This window comes from Falco punctatus, assembly GCF_963210335.1.
Source record: "Falco punctatus genome assembly, chromosome: 3".
NCBI classification, from domain to species: domain Eukaryota; kingdom Metazoa; phylum Chordata; class Aves; order Falconiformes; family Falconidae; genus Falco; species Falco punctatus.
Window position 1 is genome coordinate 102,462,069 of NC_137582.1, and position 21,746 is coordinate 102,483,814.

General features: G+C 40.1%; 1 protein-coding gene across 2 annotated transcripts in view; it reads left to right on the plus strand.

Annotated features, from left to right (window-relative positions):
- The window catches only part of ATP9B (ATPase phospholipid transporting 9B (putative)), a 167,025-nt gene that overhangs the window by 65,107 nt on the left and 80,172 nt on the right, over positions 1 to 21,746 (plus strand). For both annotated transcript variants that reach the window (XM_080380331.1, XM_080380332.1), the window contains exons 8-10: positions 2,271 to 2,365; positions 11,759 to 11,839; positions 20,490 to 20,565. In XM_080380331.1, the coding sequence (XP_080236457.1) occupies positions 2,271 to 2,365; positions 11,759 to 11,839; positions 20,490 to 20,565 (252 nt within the window). The remainder of the gene's footprint in view (positions 1 to 2,270; positions 2,366 to 11,758; positions 11,840 to 20,489; positions 20,566 to 21,746) is intronic.

Genomic DNA, 21,746 nt, shown 5'->3' on the forward strand with positions numbered 1-21,746 from the left:
AGCTTCGTTAAGCCAGGTTTCAAATCAGTATCTCATAGTATAATTGCTTAGTCAAATCTGCTGCAGTATTTGAGGTAGAGACGAAGACTGTATTGTTTCAGTTTTGCTGTTGTGATCACTATTGAAAGCTGACTTGGCAGAAAGCAGCTCCTTTTTCTTGATAAAAGGGAAACAGGCTATGAGATAAGTTATTGATGAAATTAACTGCTGAAGTGGAGAGGAAATGCAGCTGGCCAATACATGTCATAGTGTGAGCTCTATTAAATGAATATATGTGCAGTCAACCATTCACAGGAGCCACACTGGTCTTGAACTGCATTGATCTCTGGTATAATTCTAAATGAAATTGATGGAAGAGAGCAGCCATTGACAGGAAGGGTAAAGAGAACCATGAAATGTCTTGTACAGGAGAAGTATGATGGGAAGTGGGCTCATCAGTGCCCTGGATAGAAAGTGCAGTGAAACCATGGTGTTTTTTGGTGTTCCTGGGTGCCTCACCCATAATTACAATGCAGCTTATGTTACTGGACTTTTAAAAAATTGCTTTATAGTATTTTATTTTTTAAAAAAACCTTAAAAATCCTGTCCAGAATTTAAAATCAGCTTCAAGAACTTTAGCTCCAGTATTGCAGCTTGCAGCTCTGAGCTTTGGGTGAAATTCAGTTGTGATAATGTGTTCTGAGAGTTACCTTAACATGTAAAGATTTGTTTACTTACTATGCATTTAATATAAATACAGCTGTTACATGAAGGATTGTTAAGCTCCTTTCAAGGCTGTTGTGCAAAAATGCTACCTTCTAGTCAGATATAATTTCAGGTGGCTTCTCTCTCAGGCATGTCCTTTCAGACCGTTAGCTCATTGAGCTGCTTAATTTACAGGCCTTGATGAATAAAACATTGGGTTCTGTTAGATTTTACTTACATCAGGGTCCACGTGTCCTATAAAAGAATATCTCTCTTAATTCTGTGCTCGCTGGTAGGTACCCTTTCTGGATGTACTGCCTGTGGGATTCAAAGCTTCTAGCCCATCGCCCCCTGGTCCGTGTGAGAAGACCCCAGCCTGGGTAACCTCCTTGGCCAGGCTTTCCATCAGTTTAATTGCTACCCCATCACTTCTAGTGATGAAACTGGTTTGTTAGGTCTTAATGTATTGGTTGAAATATAGAAGGAATTATGGGTATATATGCATGTATGTCTATACACATTGTTTAAAATTTGCAAATAACTACAAAAATATTTTTCTTTCACACCCATGGCACACTGTAACAATAGCGTATACAGTTGTTAGGCTGTAGCTTAATGAAATTTGTCATTATTCAGAAATATTTAAGGGTTTTTTTTAGTGTAGCAATTGAGGAGTATTGCTAAAATTTTACCACTTTTTAGACTTAAAACTAGATGGAAATTGTAGATAATTGTGTATGTTTTTAATAGATTTGCAATGTTCATCTGCAGTCTTTTTTGAATCTTACTATGAGTAAGCTATGTAATACTCCAGACTTGATGATGGCCATCAAACCAGTTATTGGGGTGGGGGGAGGTTCTGCACTGGTCTCAATTTTCTGTTCCTTGAACGCTGGCCGCCTGCCCGTGAAGCATGCTGCGGCTCCGTGGTGTGCACCAGCCTGCGTCTTGAGCTCCCTCCTATATTAAGTACCATGCATGTTTTACAGCTTTCTTTAGCCTTGAGTCCTTGACACTTACAGATGATTCAAAGTTATTTATTCTAAGTATATACATTGGGACCCATATTGTTTTGAATAATATCCATGTTAAGGATTTATTTTTAAAAAAACTTTTTTCAGAGAAGCCAGGAAACTATAAGCAGTGGAAGTTTATGGTGTCATACCAACATGTGCAGGCATCGGTTCCTTACTCTTTTGTGTTGGGAATTGTACAAGTGACACAGTTTTAAAATGGAATAATGAAACCTGTTTCATCTTCAGCCAGTGAAGTTGTATCTCTTGCTGGTAACATTTGGAAACCTGTTTACAAACTATTAAGAAACATGTGAAATAGGATTCCCTCCCCTGTTCATAAACAGGCGTATTGTTAATTGTATCAGGTAAAAATTGTGCTATTGTGTGATATCTGGAGCATTCCTGGAAGAAAGCACACAGACATTCCAAAATATGAATCCTTTTATAAGTAGCATATTTATTTTAAAAAAAGTTGTAAATTGCTTTATTTTCTCTCTTTCTATTTTTTTTAACCCAAACTGAATTTTTGAGATCAAAAAAAATAGTTTGCTGTCTTTTTATAATTTCAAGGTTCGTGTTTCATTCGAACTGACCAGCTGGATGGAGAAACAGACTGGAAACTGAAGGTTGCTGTCAGCTGTACACAGAGATTGCCAGCTTTGGGGGTAAGCATTTTACCTACTTTTAAGAGATCTTCCATGTATGCGCATATATATCTCATCTAAAGGATTGTTACAATTGTTGTAAGTACTGAAAAATACCTGTTACCACAATCTTAGGTTTTGCAATAAATAGGAGATGGATATTCCACTGAATGCTGAATGAGAAGTTGGTTATGCAAATATTCTTGTTTTTACGTTGAAAAGAAACAGATAGAATTGGATTTTTCTTTTTCGACTTAGCAGTTCTCATTGTGGTCCCCACTGACATCCCGCCTCTGCAGAAGTGTTATCACAGTTGTGTTTTCAGCCAGTTGTTACACTGCAAGCACAAGTCGTTCTTGCCTCGAGAGCCCTGGCTTTGTTGGCAGGCTCGGGCAGCAGCAGCCGGCTCCTGGGCGTGAGGTGCTGCCTGGTGTCAGGATGCTTGCAGGGCTGACGGGGTGCAGCATGCAAGTTCCTGCACAGGAGGGCTAAGAGTTGCCTGAATGTGTGGTTTTTTGAAGTGAATATGTCATGTCATGGGTATCTATTAAAATCATGAAAAAGGACACGTGTATGTGTGTGCATATATGTGTGGATTCAAAACAGACCCATATGTACAAAACTGTGTAGAGTTGTATAAAGGTCTCAGCTGCGCCCCTCGTACTGGGGAGGCTCGATGTTTTGCAGGAGAGTTACTTTGGGATTAGGAGACTTGCTCTGGACACATGCTCAAGTTTCAAGCTTGTGGAAATTTAACCGCAGAATTTCTAGTGTTTTGATGCTAAATCCTTTAGGTGTTTTATTAAAGGCATCTTAAGAGGACTGTTTATATCCCATGTCAATAGAAAAAGGGTTAGATAATCTGCCAGATTTTAGCAGGACTCCTGCAGTTATTCTTTCAGAATTACAGACTTCCAGCTATACTGAAATTAGCAAAAGGGAGAGATTTATATTTTTTTTCCTGGGTTCATACTGTTCTGGCTACTGGCCTCACGCGTGACCGGAGGAGGAAAAATAGCTAGGTTTGAATTTAGAGGATTGGGAACAAGGGGTGGAAGCGAAGGTTGGTCATCACAGACAGATGCTAAGTCAGGCTCCAAGGTGGGAGTGCTGGTGCAAGAACAGACAGCGACAATTGTTCTGTAGTCTACAGTTGAATTTAGTATTTGTAATAATGCCTCTCCCGTAGGTTTTTCTCATTTAGTCATTGCTCTATCTTGTTTTGTCATTTAAAAGAAGAAAAAAATCGTCACATTTGAGACAGATGCATGCATTTGACTAAAACAGTCAGTTTTCTATCTTGCTTCGGATTTTTAAAACGAAATAGTGCTTTTCAGATAGTTACAACTGTGCCAAACTTAGCTATTATTTTTTTATTTCTCTTTCATTTTGGAAGCATCACTGACTGCACTTGGCAAATGCAGCTCTGTGCAGAGTGCTGCCTCTTGGAATTCTGTTTGCTGGTTATACTTTCAGTGTTGTGAGCTTGGAAATTTCAGTGTTCTGAGCTTTGGTGTTCGGAGGCTGGTGAAATCTGGAGTAAATTACAATGCAAAGGTTTCTTTACACTCTCCTTTGGAAAAGAAGAGGAAAAAAAGTTGTATGTTATCTTTTTTTTTTTTTTAAACTCAAATCCATATCTGAAGTTTTCCCTCCTTGCTAGGAAGAAATAGGCCTGGTAGAGCAGGGAATTGTTATACTGTAACTTTTATATTATTTGGGTTTTTTTTTTTTAAAAATCAATTATTGAGTAGACTTGACAAATAAATTGTCATCTGTGGAGATAGTATAAGTTTATGGTTAAACCTGCACATTTGATTTCAAGGAAGTAAATGTTTGTATTGTAGTTGCTTACGGTGGAAAATAAATCCAAAATGGTTTGACGTTGGGGAGTCTGTGTTTGACCAGTCAGACGTGTGGACCCAGCTTCCCGCAGAAGTGAAGCTTTGCTGCAGGTGGTGGTTGTTCTGGGCATGTGGGGAAGGAAGGCAAGAATCACCTAGAAATTATTCACATATCTTGGAAACAGTGTACAAGGGTCAGCTGTACAATATAGTAACCATTTCTTCCTTTGTTGTTTCCACTTACTGCTATTAACTGATCTCAGAATGGTCTGTGCTTCTTGCAAGATGTTCTTGTGTTAGTCATCATCTTGAGCTGTAGGTGACAACCTGAGTTGTGTCATTGGGTGCGGTTAAGCAAGAAGCTGTGTACACTTCAACAGTTAGATATTGGGAAGAAACCCTTCAACCGTGAGGGTGGTGGGGCACCAGCACCGGCTGCCCGGAGCAGCTGTGGATGCCCCATGCCTGGCAGGGCTCAAGGCCAGGTGGAATGGGGTTGGGAGCAACCTGGTCTGATGGTGTCCCCATGGCAGGGGTTGGGATTAGATGATCTTTAAGGTCCCTTCCAACTCAGACTATTCTTTGGGTCTGTGAACAAACCTTGCCTAGCCACCAGCAGCAAATGGAAGCCACCAGGCAGGTGACATGCTTTTGCCCTTTCTTGCATCACGCCGTTACTGGCGGTTAACCATGCTAGCCAAGCCATTGTCTGCAGTAAGGTGACATATCATCCTGAGGTAGCTGGCACTGGCTATAATCCTTCCTGCCGGCTAAACTATCATCACCCAGTTTCCACACTGTGTGGTTTGATCAGACCATTGACACTTACTGGTTCTTTAATGAGATTGTTTTAAATGGCTGCTTCCTAGCTGGGCCTGGCCGGTTGGCAGTGGTCATGTCCCGTATCTGCCTCACTCTGAAGCCCCAGCTCTCTGTGAATTATTTTGGGGAAACGATAGCGTAAAACACCCAAATGTAAATGCTTTTTAGGGGGTCCCCAGATCCTTCAAAGAAGATCATGCTCAGCGTGCATCCCAGAAAGCTGTTTCCTTCCTCTGGAAATCACATCGGTATCTAATTTCTGCAGACACTTTTACCTTGACTGGGATGGCAGTAATATGCAAGAGTATCAGCCATCTAAAGAAACTTTGTGGATGGATAACTTCAGAATATTAACGTGGAGCTCTAAGCAAGCCATGAACAAAAAATATCATTATGGAATTACTTTACTCTAAGCCTAATTTTTGTACTTCCTAGTAGAGTCATAAGCTGTATCTGTATGTAGGCCCTACATGTACTAGATTTTTAAAAAGTTAAATTAAAATTCAGTGGGCAGAATTACTTCATTATAGTTACAGTAAAAACAATAGTTTTGGAAAAAAGAGTAAAAATATAGGACAGTTGCTTTAAACATGTAGGGATAATTTTTGGCACCCTTTGAAACTTTACACCCAGCTTATCTAAAAAAGGGATGCCTAAACTGTGTAGTTGAAGGTATCTCAGCAAACATTATTCCAGCTGTCTTGTACATGCAATGCAAAAAAATTGAAGCAACTTGGTTCATAGTAAGAATCATTTGAGAAATCAATTTCAAGTAGACTTTTTCTCACCCTAGGCTTCTACAGTGTCCTCTGTTGCTGAAAACTTCTCTTAAAAGTGAAAAATCAGGCAAGTTGCTTTCCAGCTATTAACTTAAAAATGTGTGTTGCTTTGTAATACATCCCTATATTTATTTCTGTTCCTAACTTGAAAAAAACATCATTTTACAGCAATTGTCTCGCTTGCCTGTGCAGTGTGTAATATGACCATGTGTTTTTTGGTAGGCTTAAAATTAGTTCTGCAGAAACTTGATGGGGCTTGAAGCAGTCTGGTAAAAGACAGAGCTTTGCACTGTGGTGTGGGGATCAACTTTGGTTTGCTTTCCTCCACAAAATGTTCCTGGGATCAGGCCAAGGGAAGCTGCTGGGATGCGCTCCTCCCGCCATTCTGTTTGCATCGTGTGCTGCACAGGGTGGGCAGTGCATCGTATTTGCACCCAGAGTAACTGACGTGGTGAAAATAGGTGTTCCCTGAAGGACCTTATCTAAATGGTTTGCTTTAGCTTTTGTGTTATTGAATCAAGCTGTTAGTGAAAAATATCTTGGAATTTTGCAACATGAAACTTCCCAAATACCAGATCATTCATACCTGGTAAATGCCATTTTTTGTCTGTTCTGTGTAATGTTATCAAACAACATTGCCACTCCCATAGGTAATATATTACTAAAATTCTGCTAATGTGCCTGGTTTGATGCACGCATAGCGGGAACATGGGAATTGGGGCCTGGCCCAGCCTTTCAGTTGCTACCTACTGCTTGTTTAAGGCACAGTTAAAAAAAATGGCTAGTTCCGTTAGTCTTGTCTGTCTGAGCATATAGAGCTTAGTGCCGTGCTTGTGTGGGCAGGTGGGAAGGTGCTGGTACCCCAGCAGCGCTCCCAGCATCAGGGCTGTCCCTCCAGCATCCCCGTCACCACCGGGCTGGGGTGGGCAAGGCCTTGGGAGGGGGCACAGCCGGGACAGCTGGCCCAGGAAGGGATGTCCCACGCCACGTGGCACCTGCTCAGATATAAAAGCTGAGAGAGAGGAGGAAGAAGGGGGGGCATTCGTCATTTATGACATTTCCTTCCGGAGCATCCGCTACACGCGCTGAAGCCCCTCTTCCTGGGAAGCGGCCGTGCATCGCCTGCCCATGGGAAGTACGGAATAACATCTTCTGTCGCCCTTTGTTTCTGCACGCACCACCTTTGCTGTTACTTCACTAAACTGCTGCCTTCTTGACCTGGAAGGGTTTTTTTTTTCCATTTTATTTTCCCCTGCCCCACTCTGCTGAGCAGGGCAGTGATGGAGCAGCTTGGTGGGCACCTGGCGTCCAGCCAAGGTCAACCCACCACAGTCTGAAAGACGTGAAGCCTGTGTTTTAATTCAGTGCTGCCTTTAGACTGCACTGAAGGCTCCTATCTGTATGGGTGGCTGCAGAAATAGGTTAGGTTTCTGAGGTTACCTTGGTACGAGCTTGCGGTGAGCCAGCAGTGGGCTGCAGGGGTCTGCTGGCAGAGCCCTGGGGCACTCGGGGCTGTGGGGTGCAGCATGGGGTCCCTGTGTGCTGCCCCTCTGCCCCTGGGTTGGTGGGCTGGGTTCCTGCCCGAAGGGTCCGAGCAGCCCCGGTGCTGGCTGAGACAGCGTGGCTCCTTGCGGCAGTGCTTTTCCGGGGCTCCAGGGGCTCTCGGTGTGTAAAGCAACAGCTGTTACAGTGTCTTCTCCATGTGCTTGCACTGCCTTTGCGAAGGTGAGGCTTACAGTTTGTATTTATATCTTAAAATATATTTTTAAATAATTTATGCATGCAAGTTGAGCATAAAATAGACTGCAAACAACGGGATCACGTGTTTGACAGTATGCTCCCTCCGCAAGTGTTGCTTGCCTTGGTTTCTTGCCTGGCTGGGCGTGCAGGTGAGAGCGCTGGCGTTGGCCGAGCTGCCCAGCGTGGCGGGGCAGCACCGTAACCCTACCCGGCACCTAGCCCCACAGACCTTCGGCACGTTTCTTAAAGAACAGATGACACCACCAAGACGATCAGTACAGATTTTGTTGTCTTTCTAAAGCACTTAATGTGATAAGAGAATTAAAATTTCAACGAGCCTTGTAATGAGGGCTGAGCAGCAAACCCGGCGCCAGCGAGGTTGGGTTTCGTGCCGGCGGGGCACCCCTCCGCTGGGGCGCCCGGAGCCGCTCTGCTCCAGCTGCTGTGATCAACTAGATTTATTAACAGCAATGAGGTCACTGTAATTTTCAATAAATGGTGACTTGCTGATTTATATCAGAAGATCCATACAGCAGTAAACAATACCATTTACATTTAATTAGTTTTATTGAACCAAAGGCAATTTTATTTGTAATGAACTACATGTTATGATTAAGAATGTATTTTAATGATCTTTAAGTAAGGTGAACAAATGTTGCCCTTGACCTAATAGGGGAGATTTTTCTATGTTATTGATAACTTTATGGTGATTTTTAAATTGTGAAATGCAAAAGAGAGAGTTTTCAGTATTGTGCTGTCATCAAGTCGTTTCCTGACTTTCAACGTAGAAGCATGAAATACATTCTTCTGAATATAGTATTTTTTAAGTATGAGAAAATTAAATGCATATCAAGTTTTAAAAATCTCATCTACTTTTGTCTAAAAATAGTTTAAATTTTTATTGCTTGAGATTCAAGTCTTTCATGTAGTTTCTTTAATCTAGAACTAGTACAGTCCCCCTACCCAAGTTGTTTGGGGTTTTTTTCCCCTTTGAATAAGGTAGCAGCTGAGGCCATTTGCCTTCACTGTCTCCTAAAAGCAATTTGATTTTTGACGTAGAATATTGTTCCCATTGAACATATTGGTTGGACTATTTGGCTTCGGCAAACCAGCAGCTCAATGCTTATAGTGTGAAAATAATTATTTACTGAAGCTGAATTTCACAAAGATCAAGTCCCGCATTAGTTAAACCGTTAATAAAAAGTAGTTACCTTTTTTTAAATATCACTAAACCCTTTAAGGTATTTCCCTTCTCCCTGCTTTTATATAGGGGGAAGCAATGACATAACCTAACCAGGTAAAATTTTCTTGCTCGGTGAGCATAAGTTACATTTACTTGTGGTGTTGCATACAGATGTTGCTGTCATCTTGTTAAATTCACCCTTGCGACTTCAGGACACTGAGGTGAGACGTGCATAGCTGCTACTGCTGGGAGAGCAGTACTCAGTGGAGGAACGGCTTTGTACTCTCACAGCAACCTTTCTGTTAAATGCAGTTCGTCTGTCTTCTAGAACAGTGTCATCCTTTGCATTTCTCTTTCCCTTTTATTATAAAATTTCAGCTACTGTGTTTTATTGGCCTGAGAACGATGTCAGTTTGGAGTACAGAGCACTAGGCTACAGGAACAAAGTCCTTATCCCTTTTCTTTACCCTAATCATGAAAGAAATGTTTCAGAAAGCTGCTGAGAACATAAAATATGCTTGTATGTCTTTTTCTTTCTACTGCTCATGAATGAAATGCCAGTGAACTGCCACCCTGGAGTTCCCTCAGAGCACTAGCTTTACTTAGGCTTGTTAGTTTTGGGAAGAAACATGCACTTTGTAACACTGTGCTGGTTCTAGTTTGTGGTGTTCCAGAGTAATGCCACAGATGTGTAGGGAATGTGCAGATCTGTTTTCCAGAAAAAGTGAGTTTGTTTCAGAGTTGAAATTAAAAAAAAAAAAAAAACAAAACAAAAAAAAACATTAAATTGGAGGTGTTAAATCAGAAATACAGAACTGAAACTCAAAAGAAACTGAAGGAACGTGGTAGAAATGTTTACGTTTCAAATGCAACAAAGGAGAGCATGACAGTAGAAGAAAATAGATTAGAAACCAGGAGAATATATTACTGTACAAATGCTAATATACTTAAAAAGGTGGATATTTCTGCTTCTTTTTATTCTAATGTTGCTTCCCACTAAGACATTCTTTGAAAAGAGAGTTGTTCTTGGTTGACACGTTTCACTAGCAGTTTTTATTGTGCATATGAGCATGTGTGTGGTATTAGTTTTCTGCTGTGCTATCCACTACTGAGAGACTCTTCACTTTTCTTTGCATAATAAAGCACATAATAGCCTGGATTAGCTAAATTGTAGGTGATAACAGATTGGAAAGAAGTGAATGATGAAGATATAGGACACCATGTGTATTAGTTTCATATGAATTATTTCTCGTGAACTTGATGAAAGTAGGTTGGAAGAACAAGGGCGCAATGAATGAACTTAATGTGAAAGACTACAATAAACGGCTAATGGTTTAAGATAAACATGATTTGTGAGAGTTAACGTTCAGATTTGATTCATGTTTTAAAAATCATGTGAAATAAAAACTCTGTGGTTTTGCAAGGTACGAAGTGAGAGATTTCTGCAGAATATAAATAAAAGTACAAGTTTGTTATTTACAGAGCTACACTTTTTAAAGGAAAGTCAAATATTTGATAAACATACAGTAGATTTAAAAATAAAATTAATTTTCATCTGGAAAAGTGGAAAAAATAATGATGTTCCAAAAGCTGTAGCCATTTTATTAGAGAAACAAGGATACAAATGCATCATATTTTAAGACACTAACACAGGTGGACAAGTGTGCCTTTAGTTAATTTTTGTAATGTTCAAATATGTAATTTTCTTATATTCAAAATTACAAACAAAAAAGAATGGCATGCCTTTAAAAATAGCTACATTGAGCCAAGATGCCGCTACACGTCTGTGAAAGAGGCTGTAAAATTAATTTGGAGTTGGAAGATGGCATTCTGGCTAGCATGCACAGGGCGTTGTGGCCATGTAAGCTGCTCCCCAGCGGGGTGGCTGATTAATTACCCTTTTGCAAGGTAGATGCAGTGATAAAGGACAGAGGTCATACTGGCAGTTAGGTGCCCCACACGGTGGGAAGGTAGACACTTGCATTTCATCGGAGGTTATGGTCTGAGGTTGGCTGGGGTTTGGTATCAAGCATCTGCTCCTCTCCAGAATAGAAACTGGATTGTGAATCCACGCGTGAGTGGTCCACTCGGGTTGCAGTCTCTTAGCTGATGTTGGTGCTGACCATCTGAAAAGCACCAGGAGGTTGGCTTTTGTCATGAGAAGAAAGTCCTTTGGGTCAGGTTTTTAACTATCAGTCTGCGCTGTTCTGTCTGAGGGAGGTGGATGCTTCAGACCAATTACCTGATGAAGTCATTGTTTCAGAATGTAAGGTGATCCTCCCTGGGCCTCTAGGGACAGCTTTTAAGATCCAAAAATCATTTTTTTCCTTCTCCTGTTTATACCATACCACTCTCTATTTGTAGAGCCTGCTACTGTAGTATCTGAGATGCTCTTATTCTTCTTAGAGGGCAGAATGTTCATGGGTTGTTTGCTGTCAGGAGTAGTAGTACTAATCACTAGACCCATTTTTGTCAGGCTAGTTTAGAATATCCCAGACTTCAAGCATTTGAGTGAGCCTGATGATGGATCTGGGCTCTCCTGAAGCTGATGGGGCTTTCCATGGGTTGACTGCAGGTGTGCTTCAGCCTTTAAACTTGAATCAATTCCATTTTTTCCTGCTGTGTTTAGTTGGTTTGTCCTTGCTGGAAAAGTAGTTTGTTTCCAGTTTCATTAAAAACAAAACACACATACACACCCCGCTTTGTTTTTAAAAGAACAAATATGTACAGTATTTGAAGATTATACTATTTGAAATTAAAGTGGGGCTGTTAAAGGAAAATGGATTAAGTAAAATTTCTAACTCATGTTACAAATGTAAAACAGTTTGGTGTTTGAAAAGTCAACACATTTAAAATATCATCTTGGATCTGGTTGCTTTGTAGCAAGATGTACTGAGAAAAATGGCATGGTTCTTATATTGGGTAAAAATCTTGTGAGCTTGACTTAGGGTGGGATGATGGGGATCATAAACTGGGATCTTTGCCACTAAAAGGTTCTTCAAAATATGTGATTAAATAATAGTAAGTACATTAATCTGTTTTACAGGATCTCTTTTCAATCAATGCTTATGTTTATGCTCAGAAGCCACAGCTGGATATTCACAGTTTTGAGGGTACCTTCACACGGGTAAGTAGTGTTGTACTTAGACTTCTACTTCTCTCCTCTATTTCTTAATGTAAGTGCAACTTTGTGTCAAAATTGTATCAGATCTTTCCTTAGCTTTACAGCCGTATTTTTTTCCATGTTCCTGCCATGGCAGTCCTTCATTTAGAAGACATCCTGGTAAATATGCACTGCGGAAGGCTAATACAAAATTAATATCTGAAAAGCAGAATCAGAGAATTGGGTATTTGTTGGCATTGCTATAATCTCTTTATAGGAAAGCACTTGTATAGTAGTATGTATTGTTGGTTTCCAGGCATCTAATTTATTATTCCTATATGTCAAAAAAGCGGGCAAGTTGAATATGTTCAGTAGCCTGAGACGATGCAATTGTTACTTTACGTGCAGTGAAAACATGCCTTGTTTAACAGCATTTCTGTTCAAGGGAAACCTAGTATTCCCAAAGTTCAGTCATCTCAAAAAGTAAAATGAACCTAAAAACTATTCACAGAGGCTTTATGAAATCTTTTTTCCAGCTGTAACTATTCTCAAAACTAAACTCAAAAACTCAAATGAATATGATAATAATAATGCAATAATTTCTGTGACTTGTTTTAGTTATTTTCAAATGGTGGCCTGCTAAAGTTAACCCTTCAAAGCAGGGTGTCCTAATATGTAGTATTGCTTTTTTTAAAAAAATAGATTTGTAACATTATAGTGGCAGATAAAGCAGTTGTTTATTTTAGCCAGATTCATTGTTAGTGGACTCATTTCTCTTGATAGTTTGTTTCTAAAATAATTTGAGAATTAACTACTATGGAGGTAGAGAGAAGGGCTTTTTTACCCAAGTGACTCAAATTGGTAATAGATTTTGTTCAGTAATTGGAGTTCCAGTTCACAATTCTAAGTACACTGATGAATGAGGTATTGCAGTTGTTGGCTCTCAAAGACCAATTTATACCAGTTATATAGTTCATGCTGCCTACAAAGTAAATTTCATTTGCCCACGCCTTCTAAAGCTGTAAGCAACAAGGTTTACTTAAACCTTGTATTGACCAATTGTCCAAATGAAACTTCTATTAACAGCTGTAAAATTCATGTTATTCCTGTCCCAGTGGCTAAGTGTGTACTTTTCTAAATACAAATTGAACTCCTCGGAGCCTTTTTAACAACACTGGTACGCGTAATTGAGATACTGGGAAATCGTCACTAAACAGTTGCTCCCCATTGTGGGTTCTGTTTGTACATGTAATAAAAGCTGTATGATTCAAGTATCCCTGATACGCGTAAATAACCCTGATGCATTGTATGTTTCCAGATTTACATACGTGGTGTTTGGCCTCTTCAGTAGGAAGGGCAGCTCAAACTGAACGTGGGTGTGCATGTGTCTGAGGGCAGCGCCCTCACGTTTGGTTCAGTGGATCACACTGTAGATACTTTTAGAAGGTTGTTTCTCTGGGTTTTTTTGTTAACGGCATGTCTGCTTAGTGAAATGTTGGTTTAGGACACCTGTTTACTGATTCATCTTTCTACTGCTGTAAGCCCTTGCTTACACTAAATCAGTTTTTCCATCCAATTTCTATTTTATGTTAAAGTAAAAAACATTCGTGTGCTTAGCGATGCTAATGAATACCTTTTTCTTACTTAAGCATTGATGTTCAAAGAGTTCTTGCAGGGGTAGGTTGACAGGGTAATAGCACATTGATTTTTCTTTTCTTTTTTTTCTCTGTTATGAAGACAGAGGACTAACAATGTAGAAGACAAACTTAGATAATTTCAAAAAGTACATGACCATAAAACAAAACAAACTTACCTGCACAGCTCTGGAGTTTTTAGGAGGGAGCAACTTCTCTAAAGCACTTCTATGTGAGAAATGTATCCCCAGCAAAGCTGACAGAAGACACCTTTCGCAGTACACCTCCGTAACAGGTCCGGAGGAGTTAAAGCTCTTCTGCGCCCTGTCTGCCAGCTTCACGTGAAGTTAGTTTCCATTGCCCTCCATGGATTTTGGTGTTACACGCAGTCAGGGCATGGAAGTGAGCGCGTGTCTTTGAGCTTGTGGGAAGGATCATGTCTGGTCCTTAAATAATGGCAAAAGTTAATTCCTTTCCTCTTCTCCCCTCTTCTGAACATCCTATCAACAAACAATAGATGAGCTAAATCAGTGTTCTGTGAAAATGCGTAAGATAGTTTTATTTGTTCTCAGGGCATCATCTGTGTCTTGGCTGAGCTTATTTTGAAATAGATGCGCAGAACAGGGATTTACACAGAACTTCTAGAGTTTCTCTTCTGTCTGAGGCTCCTATGTAGTCTTGATAAATTAGGAAGCCATTTCATCAGTTCTGAAAAAGCAAGAGAAAATACACATCTGTAAAAAGCGAATGAAAGGTAGCCATGCTTCTTAACCCAGGTGTTACCAGCTGGAGCCCAAGGAGTGCTCTAGAGCATCACGTCAGTGTGCACTGGCCTGACCAGTATTCCGACCTTTTGCTTACAGCTTCTGTGCAGAATCATGGAAGTAGTCTCTTCTGGTTTTGGCCTTGGCTGGCTTTTGTTTAAATTTGGGTCCTTTTTCCCCCATTCCCTTAAGAACTTTTTCCTTTAATTTCTCTTATATTGCAGCTCTAGGCTGTCACCTCAGTCTCTTTATTTACTTTGGGAATATATCTAAATTTATTATTTTTTTTTCATTTTTGTACCAGTAGAAATCTCACAGAACTGATTCTTTTGAGTTTAGTTCATTCATCTGCTGTCGTAAACTCTTTTCCTATGGTACAGACCTATTTAGTATCATTTTTTCCAGTGTAGCATCTTGTCAGATGTTTAAAAATCTGCGTTAATGCAAACCCTGTTGCAGGTAGCTGTTGATATTTTGGAAAAATACATATGGAAATGTGAGCACTAAAAATTTTTGTTCGTTTATGAGTAGAATCTCTGGTCTGGGGCTAATTATACAGATGTTTTCTTGGCTAAGTCTTCTATTTTAGTAGAGAGAATGTTGAGTCATTTTTATATATATATTATTTTTTTTTTGCTTCATTTTTCCTGTTGGAGAATTACCTGTTTGAAGCAATGGCTGTGTTCACTTCAGGCTGGCTTAATTTTATGTTGCCAGTGAAGGGCATGGCATTATGTCTTGTGACTCCTTTTCAAAAACTCACCTTCCTTGTTCTGGCACGAACAGCCATACGGACAGTCAGATTAGGGAGCTGATGCCTGACCCTGTCCAAAATAGATATGCCAGTAAAAGGAACATAGCAAGAATTTTTAATGGTGAGATTGGGGTGGGGAAGGTATCTCTTCCAGTGATGCACCTAACCTCATGTGCGTTCTTCCTCTTTCCTACAGAAGTTGGTGGGGGTGGTTGTGCTGCATCCTGTCAGGTAGGAGTAGGGCTAGGAAAGGTCAGATTGAGGTGGTACGTGGGTTCATTGGAGGATTAGGTATTTTGTCTCAAAGGTCTCTGTCATTGTCTGAAAAAAAAGTAGTTTTGAAACCTTTTAAATGGCTGCTTGAAATTTGTCATCATCCTTGGCCAACTGTATTACAAATTCAGGACTGAGAGTAGGAAATATTCAGTTATTATTTCACTGCTCATCTTTCCCTTTTTCTCTGCACATGCAAGAGCTGTAGAGTAATTTTCTTTAATAGGAACTGTAGACAGTTTGAACCTCCATGGTCAATACTGCACATGACTTCAAAACCAGCCTGAATGTGAGGCTTGAATGCAATACTGAACTGCACTATTCTGGTAATTAACTTAATTCAGAATTTAAAGAACAATAAACATACAGCCACCAAATGAAATTCAACCCAGCAGACCTTAAGTGGAAACATCATCAGCTGGACAAAGAACCTGTTGTATGTCAAACTTCTGCTGCTAGGGTGATTGATTTCATTTACCCCAAAACATGTATCGTTCTGTTAGCTGTAATAGCGTCAGAAACATTGCAGAATCATTTCTTCTTACCACTGACCGGGTCTTGTTCAAGAATCAATGTCCTTGTCCGTTCCCTGCTATATCTATCCCTACAGTCTCTCTCAAGGGCAGAAATAAAAATGTGAAGCAGAGAAACTCATTATTTATAAATGCACTTTTTAGTTTCATTTGAGTAACTTACGACAAATGAAAAGTAAGGTTAAGTCCTCAGCCATCCAGGTATGGAAGGTGTGGTATCTGGTACGTTGAATGAATGGTGGAAAGCTGCAAATGTTAGATGAGGGTGTAAAGACATTAAAGGATCATAATGAAATAAGAAGCTGCTAACTGATCGGCCAAGCTGTTCTGTTGGTGAGCCTGGCAAGAGTGGAAAGAGCTATAGCTCGTTAGATGTTTTCCTATTTTGGATGACCTGCAAGAAGGCATTTCACAAAGTCTTGTAGCAGGTAGACCTCTTACAAGTGACTTGTTCCTGGCTGTGTTGGCAGCCCTCCGTAATCACTGCAGGGCTTTTGATTTCTTCTTGTAGTATGGAAGAGTCTCATGTCTTAAAATCTGCTCACTGAAGACTAAACTGAGGCAGATAAAAGACGTTCCTCACGTAGTATCCTGTGTGCAACAGTAGCCAGAAGCAGGCTGCTGGGAAAGAGAATACAACTAGAGTAAGGAGGTGGTAATACTTTCTCATTCTGTCTCTCATGATCTGAGAACTTCCTGAGTCAGAGCTGGTTTCTGTGAGTAATCTGCAATGAATTTTCCTTCTTTAAATTTACCTGGTCTCACCTTGAACCTTTAAGCATTCAAATAGGAAGAAGTTGTACGAGTTACAAATTTTTATGGAGAGCAATTGCCGGTTGTTTCAGTTTTGCTGGCTGTATTTAGGGCTTCTTTGTCTGGGTGCCCATTTCATAGACGCCTGTCGTGTTCCTTATTAGAGTTCAGGTTTATTTAGCCATACCAAGTGTGGAAGCCACACTGACCACCCTTGTTGCCCCGTTTAAATTAATCATAGGTGATTTAAATTAAATGTACATTTAAATTAAATCATAGGTGTTTTTTCTATAGCTATTTTGTCCTGAAGTCTTTCTTTAGTCTTATCTAAAGTTACAATTATGAAGGTATGCAAGGATACAGCAGCGAACGTTTCTTTGACTTCTACAGCTTTTCTGTATCTCTAATTCTGTACATGAATTCTGTGCTAATGGCTAGTTAAAACACAATGCTCCTGTCAAAATTCAAATTCTTTCTTCATGCTGTAATTCAACATAATGCAAAAATGACTACTTCCGTTTGATTGCAGTTTTACTAAGTGGTAGCTGGGAAATTATCTCTTTCAGTGTTTGCAGGGAGCTATTTGGAGTCCCACTGAGGACAACAGGTATTCGGTATGGAACTTCTGAGGGCAAAATACAAATGCTTTTTCATTTGTTGAGACTAATTGCATCGCAAGTCCTATCACTGTATCTTGATTGTGAAAGACAGACCCATTCATTTCCATGAGGTTGCAGCCTTTGACTGAAACACGGGACCTATGTGGTCAGCTCTGTTTATGTGCACCATCCCATTACGTGCCTGCCTGGGACACCTCTGACAAGCTCAGCATGATTTGTTCTTCGATGTACAGCAGTGAGTCCTGATACACATTTTTCCTTGTTGTCCTGGTGTGGATAGTTTTTGGATAAAGTTAATTTTCGGTAGCTGGTGCAATGCTGTGCTTTGGAGGGCAGTGTTGATAACCCACTGATGGTTTTGGTTGATGCTGGGTGATGTTTATACCAAGTCAAGGACTTCTGGATTTCTCAAGCCCTGCCAGCAAGAAGGTTGGAGGGGCACGGGACTAGGGAGGGGACACGGTCAGGACAGCTGACCCCAGCTGGCCAAAGGGGTATTCCATACCATGGGACATCATGCTGAGTATATAAAGTGTGTGTGTGTAGGGGGGGTGTTGGCTCGGGGGATGTCACTGCTGGGGGACTGGCTGGGCATCATTCAGCTGGGGTGGGCAGTTACATTCTGCATACTTTTGGGGGTTTTGGTTGGGTTTTTTTTCCCCTTCCCTTCCCATTTTATTCCTTTCTCCCTTCTCCCTCCTTTTCATTAAAAATGTTATTTTTGTTGTTGTTATTTTATTTTATTCCAATTATTAAATTGTTTAAATCTCAACCCACAAGTTTTGCCTTGTTCCCAATTCTTGTCCCCATCCTGCTGTGGGTGGGGGAGTAAGTGAGCAGCTGCATGGTACCTACTTGCTGGCTGGGGTTAAACCAGGATGCTTGTACACCTATACATCATTTTCAGTTGACCTAGTGATGCAGTGAGAAACTTCACAAATTTCTTTTTAAGAATAGTTGAGCAGAATTTCCTGTTTTTTTTGCAGTATATGATGTTAGGCAGAACTGTAATAATCAAGCAAGTTGAAACACTTGGAATTATGCAGAATATTTGTGGATGATAAAAAGTAGCCAAGGTGTGTTGCTGGGAACAAGCTGTGCAGATCATGGCAAGTCATGAAGTTAAGATTCCTGTTTGTTGCCCAGCCCATCATGGGGGTTGAAGGTAGCAGCCTTCCACTCTGGTCACAGCTGGCTCATCAGCATTGTCCGTGTGGAAGAATTTCAGGGAAGTTGTCCTGTTAGGGTCAGTAATCCGTGAAAAAACCCTAACAGGAATGAAAAAGTTCCATATATCTTTTCAAGTCACATATGACCAGTTCGTGTCCTACTTCTAGCCTTGTAGAAACAGATTCTGAAACCTCTTGTTACTTTCCTTAGGGAAGCTTACCACTGGACGTGGCTGTCTTTCGGCATTCCAGTGTAGGTGCTGATGTCCCCGGGGACAGCCATTCCCCAAACAGCTGCACTTATATTTTGACTATATTACTAGCATCTTCCACTGGAAAAACTAGTATTCTTGAATAGGTCCGACTTAAACTTCTATACACTGCTTAATTGGGCTCTCAGAAGGCTGAAATAATTACAGAATCTGAATAACCCAGGTACAATAGCAAATCAAACCAGGAATCTAAGCATTATGAAGTTAGGAAAAATATAAACAAAAATTAGGCTGTGGATGTACCCCATCAGAGGCATCTCAGAAATAAGTTACTGTTACAAAGGTGATTGATAATTGCTACAAATTATACTTTTTTGAGCTAGATCAGAGGACTCCTCTTGTATTTAATTTCTCAATGTTCAAGACTTCATCTCTTAATAGTACTACCAATAACTTTGAATATCACTATAGCTGCTGATCCTGTTTTACCTTCAGAGATACATTTTCCATTCTCTAGAACTGAACATTCCTTGGCCTGTCGATATGGAGTACTTCCACTGTTATGTAGCAGTATCTGGGCATTCACTTCTGCTCGTTAGTACTCCCCCACTTCTGAGAACTCCTACATGATATCATGTTGCTCCATTAGAGTGGGCTTGCGGTTGCTGTTGTCTCAAACTTCATCTGTTTTAATTGTTAGGTGTATGGCAAATAATTCTTGGAAGAATTCATTCCTTAGATAAGAATCAAAAAATATTTCTTCTTTTTCTTAATGAAAGATAAATCTTGCAGAACATCGATGATCTTGACAGAATTTTTACTTCCTGTATGAGTCTTGGTTCATAACTTGTGGTTTGCTTCTTACAGCTAATTCCATGTCCTCCTCCTGTTCCCCTCTGATTTTTGACAGAACACCTCTATGCCTTTTAAACAATGGCTTTGCTTCACTTAGAGAGTAAGAGCTATAGTTCCTTGCTATGTAGGGATCTTTTGAGGTACACACAGAAACGCATCTGTTTAGTTTGAGGTTTCTCTTTTTGGGGAAGAGAGCTTCCTAAGCATCTCACCCTGTGCTTGGTGGTGGTTTCCAAATAGAGATGAAAAATGGACATAGGTTTTGATTATTGACATTATGTAGATTTTGGTGTATGTTTTGGTAAATCAGTGGTCCCTCCTTTCCTGCAAAATGTTCAGCACAGTCTGTAGTTCAAGCAAATACACTTGATTATCCTACCTTCTAAAGTTTCCTTTGGTTGTAAACAGCACATTTCACAGCTGCTAATGAGTAACAAATCTGTACATGCTCCAAACTGATTATGAGAGATTAAGTCTGTTTACAATCTGTGGGCTGTTATTGCTTGGGAGGAGAAGAGGGGAGGGGAAAAAAGGAAAGTTTAAAATAATCACAGAAGCAATTTCCTGTTGAAGTATTTTTCCATGGGATATGTATTTTGTAAGTATGTGGTAAGACAATGCAAGTGTGCATTTCTTTTTAAAAGTCTGAGTATTCTTCTCTGAAGTTGATACATGTTGCTTGGATTGCAAAATGATGGTGACCATGACTTACTGTATGAGTTACAGATTATTTAAATTGTCATAGAGAACAGGCTATTAATTTTTAGGGGTTAGTGTTCATCACTCACTTTAACTGTTTGGTATAGCAAACTGTTCTGCAGTTTGATATATTCTTTTCCTCAGATATGTTCCTTTTACAACATTATTGACTGTAGTTCTTTGAGTATCTTTGGGTTTAAGTAATATGAACATCAGTCAGTATTTCAGTTTTGGGAAGTTATTTTTGTGTATGTGTACAGACAAAGTATGTGCAATGAATACTATCTTGCAGTAATTGAAACAAGGATGCAGAAATCCTGTGAAAGTTTCTTGAATGGCTTGGCATTGTTCTTAACTAGGACTACTTGTGATGTTGATTTACTTATTTGCTGTTCATATTTTTAACAGGAAGACAGTGATCCAGCAGTTCATGAAAGCCTAAGCATAGAAAATACATTATGGGCAAGCACGGTTGTTGCTTCAGGTAAGTGTTGCAATAAAAAAGCTGATAATGTAGCTAAAAACATCTGTGGAAGCGTATCTTTATTTTTACAACATGAAATATTAATGGCTTTAAAAAATGTTTTTGTCTTTCATGATTTTAATCTCTTGCTCCTCTGTTGTATGCTTTCCCATTGGTTTCATCATGCTACTCATAATGTTTTTGTATCTTTTTAATCCTCCTTAATAGTTGTGGGGTTTTTTTACTTAATTTTGCTGTTTCAGTAGTGCTGTCCCTTGTACCCCACTAAAGTCACCGAACCTTTTTGTTTTAATTAAAACTTCAGGTTGTAAAGCACTCCATTCAGCTCACAGTGGGTACAGTCCTGAAAAGCAAGGGTGGGTGTGCATGTTAGGAGTTTTGCTTTTATGTTTACTCCATGCTGCGGGTGAGGTTTGCACAAAATCTTAATCAGAAAGTACAGATTTGTTTTATGTTTATGTAATTTTAAGATAATGGGTTCTAAATATTAGTAATGTTTTGTATGTGTCTCAGATACTGTAAGGAGGTCATGTTATCTAAATGCTGTATTCAGGCTTTAAGCCATCGTAGCTTTTCTTTTTTAGGAGCAGAAAATTGTTTTCTTCTGGTTTTGCCCTGTGTAAGAAAACTCAAACGGAGTGTGGCAAGAAGGGCTGTGGCAAGTCTGCACAGAAGCAGAGAGGAATGGTTTCTGAGAATGAGCCTAGGGCTTAGGATAGGGGATAGAACAACTGGAAGCATGAGCCATGAGGAGGAGGGGTATGGAGGTGGCAGGAAGGATGTAAAAAAGGGTCTGCACCTAACCTGTAGGTTGGTCCCTGCTGTAAAGGCTTCTGGCACCAGTGGGGGGGCTGCTGGAGGGCTGGGGGAGGGGGCTGGGGCGGCGGAGGTGGCAGAGGGCTCCGTGAGCCAGCACTCCTTTGCAGAGGCTGACCGCAGTCGTGCTCTTTGGTGCTCAGTGTTGTTTGGGTTGGTTGCACTGGGAAAACACTTGCTCTCAAACTGTTCCATCAAACAGGCAATGGCTAAAATTGTCCTCAGTTTTTTAACGCAAGTAGCCAAGATCTAGAACTATGTGTAAAAAGATGCTGCTCATCGATTACAAAATTCAGTGCTGTGTACATTTCAGTTTGCTTTTCCACAGATTTATATATGGGGGGAAACTACACTCAAAGATACAC